Raw genomic sequence first — 19,801 nt, 5'->3', positions numbered from 1 at the left:
CTGCATGAGGAGCCAGCCTCCCCAAGTACAATCCCTTCTGAAACCCTAGGTACTTACTCAGGGTGGCTAGCCTGTCCTGCTGCCTCTGCAAACATGGCTAACCTGCTACTTTTAGCTTGTTAGCATGATCAGAGCTAGCATGGGTATGTCTATGTGAGTTGTAAATTACACCTCCAGCTCCACCATAGAGAGACCCACATAGGACAAGACATGCTGAGAGAAGAAGGGAAATGCTGACTTAAAGCTCTGTCTGTTTGTTTTAAATCCTCCTGTCTTCTGCAGTCACATAACGTGGAGGTGGAGAAGGCAGCATGTGATTGATATAGATTAGTGTTTGCTGGCCACAAGGGAGACAAGGCAGAAGTAGTACTACTGGACCCAGAATGGACACTGGCAGAACTCCAGTCAAAACCTCCTCCCAGTGAGACATCATGAACCATTAATAACTATTCTCTCTATTCTATTCTTAGTCAATTGTGTAGCATCATACAGTGGTTCCACCTAATCCACATGGCTTTCATTGCCTTATGGGAATGTCATGTGGAACCATATCAAGTATCTTACTAAAGTCAGCGTGTACTGTGTGCACTGCATTTCCTCCAGCGACTAAGCCTGTTATCTTGTCACATGGCTGTCTGATCTCTTTGGTTGTGATAAATCTACGTTGTTCATTATTTATCACCTTATTTTCTGCTGGTGCTTTCAAACTGACTGCCTCAGTACTTTGTTGGAGCTAAACATACTGCTCTGTAATTCTCTGTATCTCCATGCCTCTTTCTTAAATATAGGCACTATGTTTGCTCTCTTCCTCGGAGATCTCTCTGGTCCTCCAGGAGCTCTCAGAAATAATGTCTGACACATCTTCCACTAGTTCCTCAGGTTAAACCTTGCGGGTGAATGTGACCAAGCCCTGCTCTTTTCAATATACTCAGTGTAACAAGTTATTTGTAATCTGCTTGCCCCGATCCTGTCTTGTGAATGCTTCCACTCCTTGTTCATTAAGGGCCAGATCCTGTGCTGATGTAAGTCAGCGTAACTCCACCTATTTCCATGGAACTATGCTGATTACAATAAGGGAGGACCTGGCCTTACTTATTCTCCTGTTACTATTATCTGTTTTAAAGAAGACTAAAGCAAAGTAACTGTCAGCATATCAGCTTTCTCTTTGCCATCTGTTAGCTGCTCCCCTTCCCTGTTGAGCAGCAGCCCTCCCTTCCTGCATCATCCTCATACTTCCAGTGGATTTACATAAACCTTCTGCTGGTTCCTGTTTATGGCCTTTGCTAACAGTACTTCAGTTTGGACCCTCTCTTTGACTTTGTTCCTATACCTCCTTATTATCTCCCTATAAGTTTCCCTTTCCACATCCCTTTCAGCCCTGATGAGACAACATGAGTCATTGATTGGGATTCCTATTTTCCATTTGCAGTGGGATTGCTTTCAACTGGGCCTTGGAGACCCTGGAGCCAAGAAACTATTCACTGTGAGGAGAAGGACTCAGAGGTGTATGTATGTGTTTATATTAAGGTAATTATTGTTCCTGTCAACTTAAGACCTGAGCACATTACATAGTTACAAATAGATCATGGAATATTGCCAGTAATTGGCAACAAGTCAATTTAATCACACTCATCTCCACTGTGCCATCCTTCAGCCATCAGCTAACCACATCCACCCTTTGATACGTGTCCCAATCAGGGACTTGCTAAATTAATTACATTCACTTAGCAATAATGCCCTGAAAACCACCACAGCTGAGTGCTGCAAGCACCATGGGCTTGATCCTGAAGCAGTGAAGTCAGTGAAAGTTCTGTCATTGACTTCGTAAGCATAAGATCAGTCAGCATGTGAGTAACTGAGTTCCAGAGACAAAGTCCCTCCACTAGACACATAACCTCTGCCCAGTGTCAGAAAATGATAATCAGTCCAGACATAGATAACTCAGTGGTTTGAGCATTGGCCTGTTAAACCCAGGGTTGTAAGTTCAGTCCTTGAGGGGACCATTTGGGGATTGGTCCTGCTTTGAGCAGGGGTTTGGACTAGGTGAGGTCCTTTCCAACTCTATGATTCTATAAGTGCACTCTCTGTGCCATCCTCAAGTCTAGACTCCAACTGATAGAAATCCACACATAGCTGTAATCATCTCATTGACATCTTCTCAATAGCCTCCTTCTAAAACATGGAGAGACAAAGTGAAAACAGTGATGGTTTCTTGCTTACAGGTGGTAGGTAGGGATCATGACTTGCCAAAGGGAACAGGAACAATCCCCTTGGGAGCATGGGCCCTAGTGAGGTTGAGCACCTCCACCATGATTAAATCATGGAGGTGGTTGGTTTTCTCTTAGCAGTGGCCATCTGCACATTGACCAACATGGGCTGAAGGTCACTGCTCATCATTGCTCCACACGGCAGGGAACAGACCTCAGATGAGATCCACAGGACAGAGATTGGAACCATATCTGGTTACCACCTTCTACCCCCAAAATGTGCCCTTTGGTCTTCCAGACCCCTAGTGAGTAGCAGCACTTCTCAGTTTTATTAGTGACCATATAACTGTGATCATCTAAGAGTCACAGCTGCCAAAGCTGGGGGGTCAAGTAGCAAAGCACAGACCATGGTGCAAAAGATTCAGAGTTCAAAGTGCTGATCAGATGGTCAATATTTGTCATGACCCACACTGCCTACACTCCAGCAGCAGTCAGATAGCACCTTTATTAGGCTCACCCTCACTGCATCCAGAGGGAATTTTACACACTCTCCACTGTATAAGGTATTTATTTATAAGCATCCCCTTACCCTGACTGATGTGGCCTGTACATCAGAATGATGGCTTAAAATAATACGGTTTCCTTTTCCAGCACAGTATGCTGTAATTCTGGTGCATCTACTTAGGCAGCTGGGCCCATGTCAAGCAGAGGAGGAAATTCTCCCCCTCTCCCCTAACACCCCACTTCTTCCTCCACACCATATTTAGAAAGACTCGAGTTCCAGGGGCTAAAAATAGTCCAGCAGATAAGTTTAAAATGAGATATTTTGAAGCACTTCTGCACTGACTTAAATTCCTACCATAAGATAACAAGCTGGGACAAGAGCCCTGATCTGGTTTATCTGTCTTCTGCCTGGGGTTGGCACCTCTGTGAGGAAGGGTGGGAAAGTCTGAACCTGTTCCACATCTGAGTCCATCTATACTGTTGCTGAAAATAAAAAAAACTGTTCTGATGAGATGACTGAGAGGAACCAAACCTGATGAAAAAGGGATTTCAGAACAGAATAGAATGGTGCAGAGGTTTCCTGTGGTCTGGGGACACCATATGGACCTACAATTAGAGCTGGGTGAATAACACATTTTTCAGTTTGCTAGCAATTCTGAAAAAACAGAAAAAACACTAATTTAATTGAAAACGTTTTTCAAATTTTTCAGTGGATCAGAAAGTTGATTTTTTTCCATTTTCAGCATTTTTAATGATGTAACTATATTTTTTAAAAAAGGAAATTTCAAAACAGAAAGTCATTTTCAATTGAAAAATTGTCAAAACATTTATTTAGAAAATATCAATGTTTTGGGGTTTTTTTCCAGATTTTTTTTGCTCTAAAATGAACAATTTGGCAAAATTGACATTTTGGTGTCACTGAAACTGCATTTTATTGTCAAAATATTTTTAGTTGAAAAATTTCACCCAGTTCTGCCTATCAGACAGCTTTGGAGAGCCATGGAACCTTATAGACTGCTAGTGCAAGCAGCTGTTATCCTGTTCCCATTCTCTGCTCCCTATAGACCTCTCTTGCTTCTTAGTCCCCCTTGATCCCCTGACTCTGCTACCACTGCAATGCATCCATTGCCCAACCTTACTCTCCCTATTGCCTGTGCTTCTCACCACATAACAGGCCTTTGTGACATTGCACAGCTTATGTTTTATGGAAATATATTTATAAGTGTGAATATGATGTAACTGTAATAAGCGTAGTGTTTTTGTTGTGTGGTGTGTGGTTGCTGGTGAGTATTTGCTTCAGGTTGGGAGCTGTCCGTAAGCGAGGACTGGCTTACCGTAACCCAGGAATCTATCCTTGTAACAAAACATGTTGACAACTCTGTCCACATATCTATTCAGTGGACACCATCTTAGGACCTAATCACATCAGCCACACTGTCAGAGGCCCGTTCACCTGCACATCTACCAATGTGATATATGCCATCGTGTACCAGCAATGTCCCTCTGCCATGTACATTGGCCAAACCACACAGTCTCTACACAAAAGAATAAATGGACACAAATCAGATGTCAAGAATTATAACATTCAAAAACCAGTTGATGAACACGTCAACCTCCCTGGTCACTCAATTACAGACCTCAAAATCGCAATACTCCAACACAAAAACTCAAAAACAGATCCAACAAGGAACTGCAGAATTGGAATTAATTTGCAAACTGGACACCATTAAATTAGGCTTGAATAAAGACTGGGAGTGGATGGGTCATTACATAAAGTAAAACTATTTCCTCGTGCTAATTTTTCCCCTACTGTTACTCACAGCTTCTTATTAACTGTTGGAAATGTTATCACTACAAAAGTTTTTTTTCTCCTGCTGATAATAGCCCACCTTAATGGATTAGCCTTGTTATAGTTGGTATGGCAACATCCATTTTTTCATGTTCTCTGTTTATATATATCTTCCTACTGTATTTTCCATTCCATGCATCCAATGAAGTGGGTTTTAGCCCACGAAAGTTTATGCCAAATAAATTTCTTAGTCTCTAAGGTGCCACAAGTACTCCTCATTCTTTTTGCTGATACAGACTAACACGGCTACCACTCTGAAACCTGTTACTTTGTTCCATCTGTTATTACTTGAAACCACTTAAATCCTACTTTTTATACTTAATAAAATCACTTTTGTTTATTAATTAATCCAGAGTAAGTGATTAATACCTGGGGGAGCAAACAGCTGTGTATATCTCTCGATCAGTGTTATAGAGGGTGGACAATTTATGAGTTTACCCTGTATAAGCTTTATACAGAGTAAAACAGATTTATTTGGGGTTTGGATCCCATTGGGAGCTGCATGTCTGGGTACTGGAGACAGGAGTACTTGCTGAGCTGTTTTCAATTAAGTCTGCAGCTTTGGGGGTGTGATTCAGCCCCCGTGTCTGTGTTGCAGCAGGGTAGCATGTCTGGCTCAACAAGACAGAGTTCTGGAGACCCAAACTGACAGGGAAAACGGGCTCAGAGGTAGTTTCAGCACATCAGGTGACAGTCCCAAGGGGGTCTCTATGACTGAACCAAACACAGCCTGATTCTCCACTGCCCTACAGCTAGGGGTCAAGTCTCCACTGGTGTTAATGGGTGAAACTCCTTCTGCTGTGGTTTACACCTTTGCTGAGGGAGTGTAAAACAATACCATCTCTGAAAATGGTTGTGCATTTTACATTCACTTTGCACAGGTATAAAAGTAACCACAAGGTTCAAGGCAACGGTGAATCAGACCAATGACTATATACACTGGATAAATACCAACCAGATGGAAATTACGAGAGTCTGGATTAGAAATTGGATGACAAGCAAAGAGCAAAGATTACTCATTTAAGACCTCCAAATGGAGCATCACGTGGGTGAGCATTGGATCTCTATTATTTAATAGTGCCCCCAACGGTCTAGAGGAAGGTTTAAATTCAACAATGATCAAATTTGCTAACACTACCAAATTGGAGGGGTAGTAAACAGGTGAGGGTTGGAGTGGTGAATTGACCTGTAAGTGACCTGCAGTGGTTTGCATGCAATGAGATGAGTGGAGTGGCCAAGGATGTAAAGTGTTAAGCATGCGCTAGGGAAAGGAAATAAACAGCACATCTATAAATCTGAGTCTGTGAAAGCCCCAGGCAGATAGGAGATAGCGACCTTAATATGAGCCCTTCACAGTATAACACTCTTACAGGAAATGCCAGTGTTATTCTTGCACTTGTGGAAAAGGATTCTTCTAGTCCCCTGTTCTTGGACAGGGGTTTCACCTATTCATCTAGGGAATCCATGGTACGCTCACATCTTGAATACTGTATGCATATGTGGTCACCCCATCTCAAAAAAGATATATTGGATTTGGAAAAGGTTCAGAAAAGGGCAACAAAAATTATTAGGGGTATGAAACGACTTCTGTTTGAGGAGAGATTAAGAAGACTGGGACTTTTCAGCTTGGAAAAGAGACTGCTAAGGGGAGATATGACCGGTGTAGAGAAAGTAGATAATAAAGAGTTGTTTACTATTTCTCATAACACATGAACTAGGGGTCACCAAATAAAATTAATAGGCAGCAGATTTAAAACAAATAAAAGGAAGTATTTCTTCACACAATGCACAGTCAATCTGTGGAATTCCTTGCCAGAGGATGAAGGCCAAGACCATAACAGCGTTCAAAAAAGAACTAGATAAATTCATGGAGGGTAGATCAAAATCAATGGCTATTAACCAGGATGGGCAGAAATGGTCTCCCTAGCCTCTGTTTGCCAGAAGCTGGGAATGAGCGACAGCGGGTGGATCACTTGATGATTACCTGTTCTGTTCATTCCCTCTGGGGAACCTGGCACTGGCCACTGTTGGAAGACAGGATACTGGGCTAGAGGACCTTTGGTTTGACCCAATAGGGCCATTTTTATGTTCTTATGAACATAATGGGGTCACTCTAAATAGCCCTGTTGCAACTATACCTGGAATTCTTTGCATCATTGGATATCTCTGCAGTTTAAGAATGAGATGGAAAAATTAGGGAGAATACAAAGAAGGGCAACAAAACTGCTACAGCTTCGAAGGAGAGACAAGAGAGCTGGAGAAGTAGACTAGAAAAGAGAAGATTCAGAAGGACCTTCTGAATTAGAGTCTCAGTGGAAAAAGGGGGTTGGTTATTCACACATTAAAGGTGGCAGGGCAGGGATCCGTGGCCTGAGGCTAAAGATGGAAGCACTCTGGTGAGGTAGATGGAGTTCTTCCCTGCAAGAGCAAGTGATCCATGGAACAGATTCCCTGGGAGGTGGCGGAGGATCATGACCACCAAAATTCAAAGGCAGGTTAGATATAGTGTTAGTGGGAATGCCATAGGGTGGTATTCTGCAAAAAGCAGGGATTTGATTGGACAGTCTAAATGGTCTTTAATGGTTTCCCAGCCTAAAAATCCAGCACTGTTCTCCCATTACTGATCCACTGAGTCATCCATTCCCCGTGCAGAATCAAGTCCACTTTTTAAAAAACAGCTGGTTTTGAACCGCAATCTTGATTCACCCCTCTGGTTCAGGAGACTCCAGAGGGCACTCCCCCACACACCATCTCTGTGGGCATGGATTGGGGGGATCCCTCACTAGGAAAGGGCAGGTGGTGTTTGCTCAAGAGGAACTAAAGGGCTTCTTAACAGGAGGGCAGTTTTAAATTGTGCATAGGTGCCACTAGAGCCAGCAGAGGCTGTGCTGAATCCAGGCCCAAGAACTATAGTAACACCCCTTTCCAAACCAGCACCACATCCCTTTGGGGCTGCTCTGGCTGGCCTCAGCCCCCAGCAGTATGATGCACTGCATGCCCCTTGCATGACCCTAGTGTCCCTTCAGCTGGGCTCCCATGGCAGCCAACATAGCTCAGAGTTCAGTCAAAGCCATGAAGTGCAGAATGTGAGTATTTAGGTGCAGTAGTTTCTCTAGCTCTCCTCGCCATAGCCTTTAACACCCCACCCCCCATTCCTTTCTGTTATTCCTTGGTTTGTCACTGACCAGACCATTGTGCTATGGCCTCGCTGGGGCAGAAAAGTTTGTCTCCATCCTCTCAAGCAGCAGAGAGTCGCAGTCTAGTAAAAGGCCATGTGAACCGCCATGGAGTGCCATCAGCCTGTGAATCGCTACTGAGAACTCTTCCACTATGGATCCTGCTGAGAGAAGCCTCACCCAAAAGGGAGTATATCGGGACAGGAAAGTACTAGCTCAGCCTGCAATGGTGCTAGGAACCCCTCCGTCTAGCTAGCAACATCCTTACGTCACCTCCAGCCATGGGAGATTATTCTGCCATCAGAAATGCTTTGATTTAAATATGTGGCTTTCCTGGGAGCCTTCTGTGCTGACTCTGTCCTTGGAAATAAGCCCTGACGTAAAGCGATTGCTCATCCAGTGCTAGGACTATCAGGTGGCAGAGAGCAGCTGGACATGCCTTTCTCAGCATTCACCTCATATTTGTACATTATTCAAAGGGGAAAAAATAGCTTCAGCCTAGAGGAGGTGGAAATTGCTCTTTTCACTGCTGTCCTAAGCGGGGGTGAATTCTCAATAGGCTGTGGAACAAACAGAAACAGCCAAGGCCTGGCCTTGCGTCATCGGTACTGCCAAGCTGGGTCTGATTTAAGATAGCACCTGCCGGATTGAGTCTGCCTTGTGACATGGGGCAGAGCAATAGCTCAGTGCGCTGCCATGAGGAAAGAGCTTAGCTTTGGAAGAAGTCTACAAAGCTCCTTTGGGCAAGGAGACACGGTGGTATTCTCTCTGAGAAAGAGAGGAAAACAGCTGTAGCAGTGGCCTTACAACAAGACTCATAGGTCAGAAGGGACCATTGCGATCATCTACTCTGATCTCCTGCATGTCACAGGCCACAGAACTTCACCCACCCACTCCTATAACAGACCCCTCACCTTTGGTTGAGTTAATGAAATCCTCTAATCACAATTTAAAGACGTCAAGTTAGAGAATTCACCATTCACTCTAGTTCAGGAGTGGGCATACTATGGCCCGCAGGCCACATCTGGTCCACCAGCCAATTTAATCTAGCCCTCGAGCTCCCACTGGGGAGCAGGGTCTGGGGCTTGCCCTGATCCTGCGCTCCAGCCGGGGTGTGGGCTCGGGGGCCACTCCATGCATGTGTGCTGCAGCTCTGCATGGCTCCCAGGAGCAGCAGCATGTTCCTCCACCAGCTGCTATGTTTAGGGTAAGCCAGGGAGCTCCATGCCTGGCTGTGCCTTCGTGTAGGAGCAGGAGGGGGGGACATGCTGCTGCTTCTGGGAGCTGCATGAGGTAAGCGCCAACCAGAGCCTGCACCCCTGAGCCCCTCCCATGCCCCAACCCTCTGCCCCAGCCCTGATCCCCTCCTGCCCTCCAAACCCCTCAATCCCAACCCAGAGCACCCTCCTGCATCCCAAACTCCTCATCCACAGCCCCACCCCAGAGCCTGCACCCTCAGCAGAGCCCTCACCCGCCCCCCCACACATACCCGAAACTTCTTCCCCAGCCTGGAGCCCCCTCCCACACCCTGAACTCCTCATTTCTGGCTCCACTGCAGGGCCCACACCCCCAGCTAGAGCTCTCACCCCCTCCTACACCCCAATGCCAATTTCATGAGCAGTCATGGCCCGCCATACAATTTTCACACCCAGATGTGGCCCTCGGGCCAAAAAGTTTGCCCATCCCTCCTCTAGTTCAAACCAGCAAGTGAATTGGCCCCCATGCTGCAGAGGAAGGCAAAAAACCCTAGGGTATCTGCCAGGAGAAAATTCCTTCCCAACCTTAAATATGGCGATCAGTTAGATCCTGAGCCTGTGGGTGAGACCAGTAGCCAGGCACGTAGGAAAGAATTTCTGTGTAGTAACTCGGAGCCTTCCTTTACTCATGTCCTATCTCTAGCCAGGTGGGAGGGATAGCTCAGTGGTTTGAGCATTGGCCTGCTAAACTCAGAGTTATGAGTTCAATCTTTAAGGAGAGCCACTTGGGAATCTGGGGCAAAAATCTGTCTGGGGATTAGTCCAGCTTCAAGCAGGGGGTTGGACTAGATGACCCTTGAGGTCCCTTCCAACCCTGACGTTCTATGATTGGAAATATCTGCTAATAGCAGGAGGCAAGTCTAGTGGTTACAGCAGGGTACTGGGAGTCAGGACTCCTGGACATTATTCCCAATTTGCTGTGTGACCACAGGCAAGTGTTTTAATTTCTCTGTGCATCAGTTCCCACATCTGTAATATAGGGATAATATGAATGACCTACCTCACAGTGGGGCTGTAATGTGAATTAATTGATTGTACAGCAGTTTGTGGTCCTTGGATGACAGATACTATTGTACAACATATCGATAGAGCTGCATAGGTCACAACTCTAAAGAAAAGATGGATCTTGCCCTGTCATCATGTAAGGAGTTAAAATACTGCTTGGGTAGCAGGAAACACAAGGAGTAGGGTACATGACTGGAAGCCTCCTGATTCATATTGAGACAGTAGGGCAATCGGCTAGTTATCTTAGGTGCGTGTACACGAATGCAAGAAGCCTGGGAAACAAGCAGGAAGAACTGCAAGTCCTGGCACAATCAAGGAACTATGATGTGATTGGAATAACAGAAACTTGGTGGGGCAGTTCACATGACTGAAGCACTGTCATGGATGGGCATAAACTGTTCAGGAAGGACAGGTACAGGAGGGGTTTGTTTTGCTGTGGGTGATGGTGTTTTGGGTTGGTTTGTGTTTCCCAGATTTACAGAATTTAGGTGGGAAGCCTATGACAGATAAAGAGGCAGCAGTTGTAGTGACCCAAGCAGTGGAAGACACAACAAAGATGACTGGATGTGGAAGCTGCAGCATGTACGTGATCCTGGAGGGGGTACCTGAAAAGAGTTTCGTCTGCATGAAGTGCCACCAGACAGAGCTGATGGAAGAAAAGATCCGAGGATTGGAGATGCAGGTGGAAACTCCAGTCAAGTTTAGAAGGGGGTTCCAGCAGATGATGGAGCAAAGACATGATGAGGCTGAAGGGAAAAGCTCAGACTTGCAGATGGAAGCAGGACCAAAGAACTCTGAGGGGAGACTGCTGGGTGAGGAAAGTGGATGGTGGAAGCATGTGACTAAGAGAACCAGGCAGAGGAAAAGACGGGCCAATGAAGGAGCAATAGAGCTCAGGAACAGGTTTGCGGAGTTGGAAAATGAAGAAGGGGCACAGCAGGTGGTCGCTGAAGGTGAGAGGGCAAGGAAGAAGAGAAGAGCAGCTAGTCCTATAGGAAGAGGCGAAGAGTCAATGGAGACAACACCAAATATGAGCCCCAGGAGGATACAGGATGGGTTGCAGAGGATTGCAAGGGTGAATAGAAATCAAGAGGTCTTGGAGCCAGAGGGAACAGGGTTAGACCAGAGAATTGCACTGTCACCAGGAAAAGGCATGTCTACATGACTGAGAACTCCTTACTGAGAAGAATAGACAGGCCTGTAACCAGAGCTGATCCAGAGAACAGAAGGGCGTGCTTTCTGCCAGGCGCTAAGATACAGGATGTGGACTTGAGGCTGAAGAGGATCCTAAGGGTAGCGGGAAAGAATCCGCTGATTGTCCTTTATGTGGGAACGAATGATACAGCTAGATTCTCGCTGGAATGTATCAAGGGACACTATGCCAAGCTGAGGAAGACACTTAAGGAAATCGAGGCTCAGTTGATCTTCAGTGGGATTCTGCCTATTCCTAGAGAAGGGCAACAAAGGTGTGACAAGAATATGGCAATCAACAGATGATTCAGGCAGTGGTGCTATAAGGAGGGCTTTGGGATGTATGGCCACTGGGAGGCATTCATGGACAGAGGACTGTTCTCTCAGATGGACTTCACCTGAGAAGGGAGGAAAATAGACTTCTAGGATGGAGGCTGGCTCAACTGATTAAGAGAGCTTTAAACTAGGAATTGGGGGGAGATGGTTGGGAGATGTCCAGGTAATCTCCACGCCGGATTTTAACATTGAGAGGGAAGAAAATGAAGCAAGAAAGAATGAGTAGAGAATGGACATATGGAGGAAGGGTAGTGTAGATACAATTCTAATAGGTGACACTGGCAGTAGAATGTCTGGGCCAAATCGGGTAAAGAATGTGAGTGAAGCCAAACAGCAAGAATTAAGATGTTTGTACACTAATGCGAGGAGCCTAGGTAATAAAATGGAGGAACTAGAGTTACCAGTGCAGGAAGTGAAACCGGATATTATAGGGATAACAGAAACATGGTGGAATAGTAGTCATGACTGGGGTACAGGTATTGAAGGGTATGTGCTGTTTAGGAAAGACAGAAATAAAGACAAAGGTGGTGGAGTAGCATTATATATCAATGATGAAGTAGACGGTAAAGAAATAAGAAGGGATGGAATGTATAAGACAGAGTCTGTCTGGGCAAAAATCACATTGGGGAAGAAAGCTACTAAAGCCTCCCCTGAGATAGTGCTTGGAGTGTGCTACAGACCGCCGGAATCTGATCTGGATATGGATAAAGACCTTTTTAATGTTTTTAATGAAGTAAATACTAATGGGAATTGTGTGATCATGGGAGACTTTAACCTCCCAGATATAGACTGGAGAACAAGTGCTAGTAATAATAATAGGGCTCAGGTTTTCCTAGATGCGATAGCTGATGGATTCCTTCACCAAGTAGTAGCTGAACTAACAAGAGGGGATGCCATTTTAGATTTGGTTTTGGTGAGTAGTGAGGACCTCATAGAAGAAATGGTTGTAGGGGACAACCTTGGTTCGAGTGATCATGAGCTAATACAGTTTAAACTAAATGGAAGGATAAACAAAAATAGATCTGGGACTAAGGTTTTTTATTTCAAAAGGGCTAACTTTAAAGAATTAAGGGAATTAGGGAAGTGGATTGGACTGAAGAACTTGGGGATCTAAAAGTGGAGGAAGCCTGGAATTACTTCAAGTCAAAGTTGCAGAAACTATCAGAAGCCTGCATCCCAAGAAAGGGGAAAAAATTCATAGGCAGGAGTTGTAGACCAAGTTGGATGAGCAAGAATCTCAGAGAGCTGATTAAGCAAAAGCAGAAAGCCTACAAGGAATGGAAAATGGGAGTGATCAGCAAGGAAAGCTACCTTATTGAGGTCAGAACATGTAGGGATAAAATGAGAAAGGCCAAAAGCCATGTAGAGTTGGACCTTGCAAAGGGAATTAAAACCAATAGTAAAAGGTTCTATAGCCATATAAATAAGAAGAAAACAAAGAAAGAAGAAGTGGGACCGCTAAACACTGAGGATGGAGTGGAGGTTAAGGATAATCTAGGCATGGCCCAATATCTAAACAAATACTTTGCCTCAGTCTTTAATGAGCTAATGAGGAGCTTAGAGATAATGGTAGGATGACAAATAGGAATGAGGATATGGAGGTAGATATTACCACATCCGAGGTAGAAGCCAAACTTGAACAGCAAGACAATTAGCAAGAATTTTTAATGAATCTGTAAACTCAGGGCTTGTACCGTATGACTGGAGAATTGCTAATTTAGTTCCTATCTTTAAGAAAGGGGGAAAAAGTGACCCACGCAACTACAGGCCTGTCAATTTGACATCTGTAGTATGAAAGGTCTTGGAAAAAAATTTGAAGGAAAAAATAGTCAAGGACATTGAGGTCAATGGTAATTGGGACAAAATACAACATGGTTTTACAAAAGGTAGATCATGCCAAACCAACCTGATCTCCTTCTTTGAGAAGATAACAGATTTTTTAGATGAAGAAAATGCAGTGGATCTAATTTACCTCGATTTTAGTAAGGCATTTGATATGGTTCCACATGGGGAATTATTAGTTAAATTGGAAAAGATGGGGATCAATATGAAAATTGAAAGGTGGATAAGGCATTGATTAAAGGGGAGACTACAACAGGTCATACTGAAAGGTTAATTGTCAGGCTGGAAGGAGGTTACTAGTGGAGTTACTCAAGGATTGGTTTTGGGACCAATCTTATTTAATCTTTTTATTATTGACCTTGGCATAAAAAGTGGGAATGTGGTAATAAAGTTTGCAGATGACACAAAGCTGGGAGGTATTGCCAATACAGAGAAGGACCAGGATATCATACAGGAAGATCTGGATGACCTTGTAAACTGGAGGAATAGTAATAGGATGAAATTTAATAGTGAAAAGTGCAAGGTCAAGCGTTTAGGGATTAATAACAAGAACTATTGTTATAAGCTGGGGAGGCATCAGCTGGAAGTAACAGAGAAGGAGAAGGATCTCAGAGTATTGGTTCATCACAGGATGATTATGAGCCGCTAATATGATATGGCTGTGAAAAAGGCTAATGCAGTCTTGAGATGCATCAGGCGAGGTATTTCCAGTAGAGATAAGGAGGTGTTAGTACCATTATACAAGGCACTGGTAAGACCTCAACTGGAATACTGTGTGCAGTTCTGGACTCTCATGTTTAAGAAGGATGAATTCAAACTGGAATAGGTTCAGAGAAGGGCTACTAGGATGATCCAAGGAATGGAAAACCTGTCATATGAAAGGAGACTCAAAGCTTGGCTTGTTTAGCCTAACCAAAGGAAGGCTGAGGGAAGATATGATTGTTCTCTGTAAATATATCAGAGGGATAAATACCATGGAAGGAGAGGAATTATTTAAGCTCAGTACCAATGTGGACACAAGAACAAATGGATATAAACTGGCTATCAGGAAGTTTAGACTTGAAATTAGATGAAGGTTTCTAACCATCAGAGGAGTGAAGTTCTGGAACAGCCTTCCAAGGGGAGCAGTGGGGGCAAGAGACATATCTGGCTTTAAGACTAGGTTTGATAAGTTTATGGAGGGAATGGTATGATGGGATAGCCTAATTTTGGCAATTAATTGGTTTTTGACTACTAGCAGTAAATATGCCCACTGGCTTGTGATGGGATGTTAGATGGGTTGGGATCTGAGTTACTACAGATAATTCTTTCCTGGCTGTCTGGCTGGTGAGTCTTGCCCACATGCTCAGGGTTTAACTGATCTCCATATTTGGCATTGGGAAGGAATTTTCCTTCAGGACAGATTGGCAAAGGCCCTGGGGGTTTTTCCCCTTCCTCTGCAGCGTGGGGCACGGGTCACTTGCTGGAAGATTCTCTGACCTTGAAGTCTTTAAACCATGATTTGAGGACTTCAATGGCTCAGGCACAGGTTTGATATAGGAGTGGGTGGATGAGATTCTGTGGCCTGCATTGTGCAGGAGTTCAGACTAGATGATCATCATGGTCCCTTCTGACCTTAAAGTCTACGATTCTATGAAAGGTGGAGGAGTTGCATTGTATGTAAGAGAGCAGTATGATTCCTCAGAGCTCCAGTATGAAACTGGAGAAAAGCCTGTTGAGAGTCTTTGGGTTAAGTTTAGAGGTGAGAGCAAGAAGGGTGATGTCGTGGTGGGCATTTGCTATAGACCACCAGAACAGAAGGATGAGGTAGACAAGGCTTTCTTTGGACAACTAACTGAAGTTTCCAGATCATGGGCCCTGGTTCTAATGCAGGACTTCAATCACCCTGACATCTGCTGGGAGAGCAATACAGCAATGCACAGACAATCTAGGAAGTTTTTGGAGAGTGTTGGGGACAACTTTCTGGTGCAAGTGCTGGAGGAACCGACTAGGGGCCATGCTCCTTTTGACCTGCTACTTACAAACAGGGAAGAATTGGTAGGGGAAGTAGATGTGGGTAGCAACCTAGACAGCAGTGACCATGAGATGGTTGAGTTCAGGATCCTGACAAATGGAAGAAAGGAGGGTAACAAAATACGGACCCTGGACTTCAGAAAAGAAGACTTTGACTCCATTAGGGAACTGATGGGAAGGATCCCCTGGGAGGGTAATATGAGGGGGGAATGAGTCCAGGAGATCTGGCTGTATTTTAAAGAAGCCTTATTGAGGGTGCAGGAACAAACCATCCCAATGCGCAGAAAGAATAGCAAATACAGCAGGTGACCAGCTTGGCTTAACAGTGAAATCTTCAGTGATCTTAAACTCAAAAAGGAAGCTTACAAGAAGTGGAAACTTGGACAGATGACTAGGGAAGTGTATACAAATATTGCTCGAGCATGCAGGGGTGTAATCAGGAAGGCTAAGGTACGACTGGAGTTGCAGCTAGCAAGGGACATGAACGGTAACAAGAAGAGTTTCTACAGGTATGTTAGCAACAAGAAGGTCAGGGAAAGTGTCAGACCCTTACTGAATGGAGGAGACAACCTAGTGACAGATGATGTGGAAAAAGCTGAAGTACTCAAAGCTTTTTTTGCCTCAGTCTTCACAGACAAGGTCAGCTCCCAGACTGCTGCACTGGGCAACAGAGTATTGGGAGGGGGTGAGCAGCCCTCAGTGGTGAAAGAACAGGTTAAGGACTATTTAAGAAAGCTGGACATGCACAAGTCCATGGGTCCAGATCTAATGCATCCAAGAGTGCTGAGGGAGTTGGCTGATGTGACTGCAGAGCCATTGGCCATTATCTTTGAAAATTCGTGGTAATCGGGGGAGGTCCCAGACAATTGGAAAAAGGCAAATATAGTTCCCACATTTAAAAAAGGGAAGAGAACCCAGGGAACTACAGACCTGTCAGTCTCAAGGAATCCATTTTGAAGCACTTAGAGGAAAGGAAGGTGATCAAGAACAGTCAACATGGATTCACCAAGGGCAAGTCATGCCTGACCAACCTGACTGCCTTCTATGATGAGATAATTGGCTCTGTGGATATGGGGAAAGCAATGGATGTGATATATCTTGACTTTAGCAAAGCTTTTGATATGATCTCCCACAATATTTTTGCCAGCAAGTTAAAGAAGTATGGATTGGATGAATGGACTATAGGGTGGATTAAAAGCTGGCTAGATTGTCAGGCAGTGATCAATGGCTCAATGTCTAGTTGGCAGCTGGTATCAAGCGGAGTACCCTAGGGGTCAGTCCTGGGGCCAGTTTTGTTTAACATCTTTATTAATGATCTGGATGATGGGATGAATTGCACCCTCAGCAAGTTCGCAGATGACACTAAGCTGGGGGGAGAGGTACATACACTGGAGAGTAGGGATAGGGTCCAGAATGACCTAGACAAATTGGAGGGTTGGGCCAAAAGAAATCTGATCAGGTTCAACAAAGACAAGTGTAGAGTCCTGCACATAGGAAGGAAGAATCCCATTAACCACTACAGGCTGGGGACCAACTGGCTAAGCAGCAGTTCTTCAGAAAAGGACCTGGGGATTACAGTGAACGAGAAGCTGGATTTGAGTCAGCAGTGTGCCCTTGTTGCCAAGAAAGCCAACGGCATACTGGGCTATATTAGTAGGAGCTTTTCCAGCAGATCGAGGGAAGTGATTATTCCCCTCTATTTGGCCCCGGTGAGGCCACACCTGGAGTATTGCATCCAAATTTGGTCCCCTCCACTACAGAAGGGATGTGGACAAATTGGAGCGAGTCCAGCAGAGGGCAACGAAAATGATTAGGGGTCTGGGGCACATGACTTAAGAGGAGAGGCTGAGGGAACTGGGTTTATTTAGTCTGAAGAAGAGAAGAGTGAGGGGGGATTTGATAGCAACCTTCAACTACCTGAAGCGGGGTTCCAAAGAGGATGGAGCTTGGCTGTTCTCAGTGGTGGCAGATGACAGAACAAAGAGCATTGGTCTCAAGTTGCAGTGGGGGAAGTCTAGGCTGGATATTAGGAAACACTGTTTCACTAGGAGGATGACGAAGCACTGGAATGGGTTACCTAGGGAGGTGGTGGAATCTCCATCCTTAGAGGTTTTTAAGGCTCGGTTTGACAAAGCCCCAGCTGGGATGATTTAGTTGGTATTGGTCCTGCTTTGAGCAGGGGGTTGGACTAGATGACCGGAGGTCTCTTCCAACTCTAATCTATGATTCTGTGATAGCAGGATGCAGGTAAGATGTCCACGACTAAGAGAGGTGGGACCCAGCTTTCTCCTTCCCCATAACATCTTGCTACAAGTTCTTGAGAGGAAATGATAGGTGAGGGGAATAGGCAGGGAAAGCTGGCCAAGAATGTAATTCAAGGAATAATGGCCTTAAGCTAATGATAAATAAAGGCAGGTTTAGATTAAATAGAAGGAAAAACACCCTCCTGGTAAGAGCAATTAGTGGAGCAGTCATCAAAGGAGATCACAGAGGTGTTACTTATGGAAATGTTCAAAAACAATAAAGGAGGATGGAGTAGCCAGCCCAAGAGGATTAGATTTGGTTACTTCAGACATCTCTTCCAGCCCTGATTTCCATGAATCCTAAGAATTGCTCAGTTTAATCTACACAGCAGGTGGAGGCTGAGTGGACACAGAATTACAGAACCACAGAAATAAGAGCTAGAAAGGTCCTGTTAGGTCACTTTGGGTATATCTACACTGCATTGTAAACTCAGGTCTGTGGGACTCAGGCTTGGGGACATCGAAGCCTGTGCTTGAGCATCCACATTGCATTTTAAACCTGGGTTTCCAATTGCTGGGCCTGGGTTTCACAGCTGTACTAATGTGCCCACACTGCACTGCGCAGACCTTCTGACTAGGGTCTGTGGTTTGAGCTGTGTCTACACCATAAACCAACAGGGCTTGGGCCCAACTCATATCAGGACTCAGGCTCTGACCCTAGCAGGGTCCTAGATTCCAGTTCCTGAGTGCTTGGTGACTTGATTCACTCTGATTTGTGCCTGGACGGAACGGGGTGTGGGATCAAATATGAGTCAGAGTTAGGCTTAGTTTGCAGTGCCGACGTACTCCTCTAGTCCAGTGGTTCTCAAACTTGTTCCGCTGCTTGTGCAGGGAAAGCCTCTGGTGGGCCGGGCTGGTTTGTTTACTTGTCATGTCCACAGATTCGGCTGATCATGGCTCCCACTGGCCGTGGTTCGCCACTCCAGGCCAATGGGGGCTGCAGAAAGGGCGGCAAGCACATCCCTCAGCCTGTGCCACTTCCAGCAGCTCCCATTGGCCTGTAGCAGTGAACTTGAACCCGGACAGTTCCAGTACCAGCCATCTCCCTCCTGTTTCCAACAGAAATCAGGGTGGGGATTCTAGACTCTGAACATCTTCCCTGAGTGCCTGCCAGAGGAAACTCTGAGTGACCTAAGCCGCCAGCTCAGACCCCTGCAGGGCTGGCCTGGCCCAGCATCCTGCCACACAAGAGAAGCTGGGTGAAGTGCTGGGTGAAGGCCTTTTGGCCTGGGAAGGGGAGTTAGCACAGGCAGGTTGCAGCAGAGGAGTAGAGAGGTGGGCCTGGGGCACTTACTAGCTAGTTTGGCTTTCTCTGCATAGGTGGTGGTTAAATCTTCATCGACTGGGTGTTCTACTGGCCCCACCATGGGGATGAGGTGGCGCTCCGCTCGGATGGTCCTGGTGGCATGGGGCAGGAGCATGGCCTCCGGGGAGAGCTCTCTGCTCTCTGCTGGGGACGGCTGCAGCAGCACCTCACTCTCTGAGAAAGGGGTGTCCGTGAGGCTGCTGGGCTGCTTCACAATCTCTCTCTCGGCCACACCACTCATGTTCTCTCCTCCCTCTCCGGCCTGCACCACTGCCTCTGGGGTGCTGTCATAGCCACTCAACTCAGACAGAGACACTTCATCCTGTGGCTCGCCTGGCTTGTTGTTGGAGCCTCCAGGTGGAGAGCGAGGGCTCTTCTTGCGGGCCCGCCGGTGCTTCTCCTGGGCAATGTTGTCAGCGTCACTGTCCGTCTCACCGTAGTATGCCTCACTGTCGGGGGGCGAGGTCAGGCTCCCCAGCTGCTGCTGCCGCCTGCGCTGTGGCTCAGGTGGGGTGATGGTTGGGGGACCAGCTGGCTCTGGGCTGACTGGGGAGGGTGCGGAGAGTACTCGAGGCTGCCCAGGGGAAAGCGAGTGCAGGGGCCGCATGCCAGACCGGTCTCTGCCAGCCATCCTGTGGAGAGAAGGAGGAGTGGCTCTGTGAATTTCAGTCAGTGGAGGAACTCCTAGGATGCAGGGGGATGGCACTCAGCATAGGGGAGGGACAGGGGCCATAAATGTCTCACCTATCTGGATGATACAGGCCAAATTCAAACCCACCATTTGCAGGTGCAACTCAGATGGCTACATCAAGG

At 45.9% G+C, this 19,801-nt stretch overlaps 1 protein-coding gene across 1 annotated transcript in view; it reads right to left on the bottom strand.

Annotated features, from left to right (window-relative positions):
* The window catches only part of SYNPO2L (synaptopodin 2 like), a 54,435-nt gene that overhangs the window by 11,085 nt on the left and 23,549 nt on the right, over nucleotides 1–19,801 (bottom strand). Inside the window, exon 3 of the mRNA XM_030570753.1 lies at nucleotides 18,977–19,620. Within this exon, the coding sequence (XP_030426613.1) occupies nucleotides 18,977–19,620 (644 nt within the window). The remainder of the gene's footprint in view (nucleotides 1–18,976; nucleotides 19,621–19,801) is intronic.

Source organism: Gopherus evgoodei, chromosome 7 (assembly GCF_007399415.2).
Source record: "Gopherus evgoodei ecotype Sinaloan lineage chromosome 7, rGopEvg1_v1.p, whole genome shotgun sequence".
NCBI lineage: Eukaryota > Metazoa > Chordata > Testudines > Testudinidae > Gopherus > Gopherus evgoodei.
Note: the sequence above shows the minus strand (reverse complement) of the source record. Positions and strands in the feature narration are given on the sequence as shown.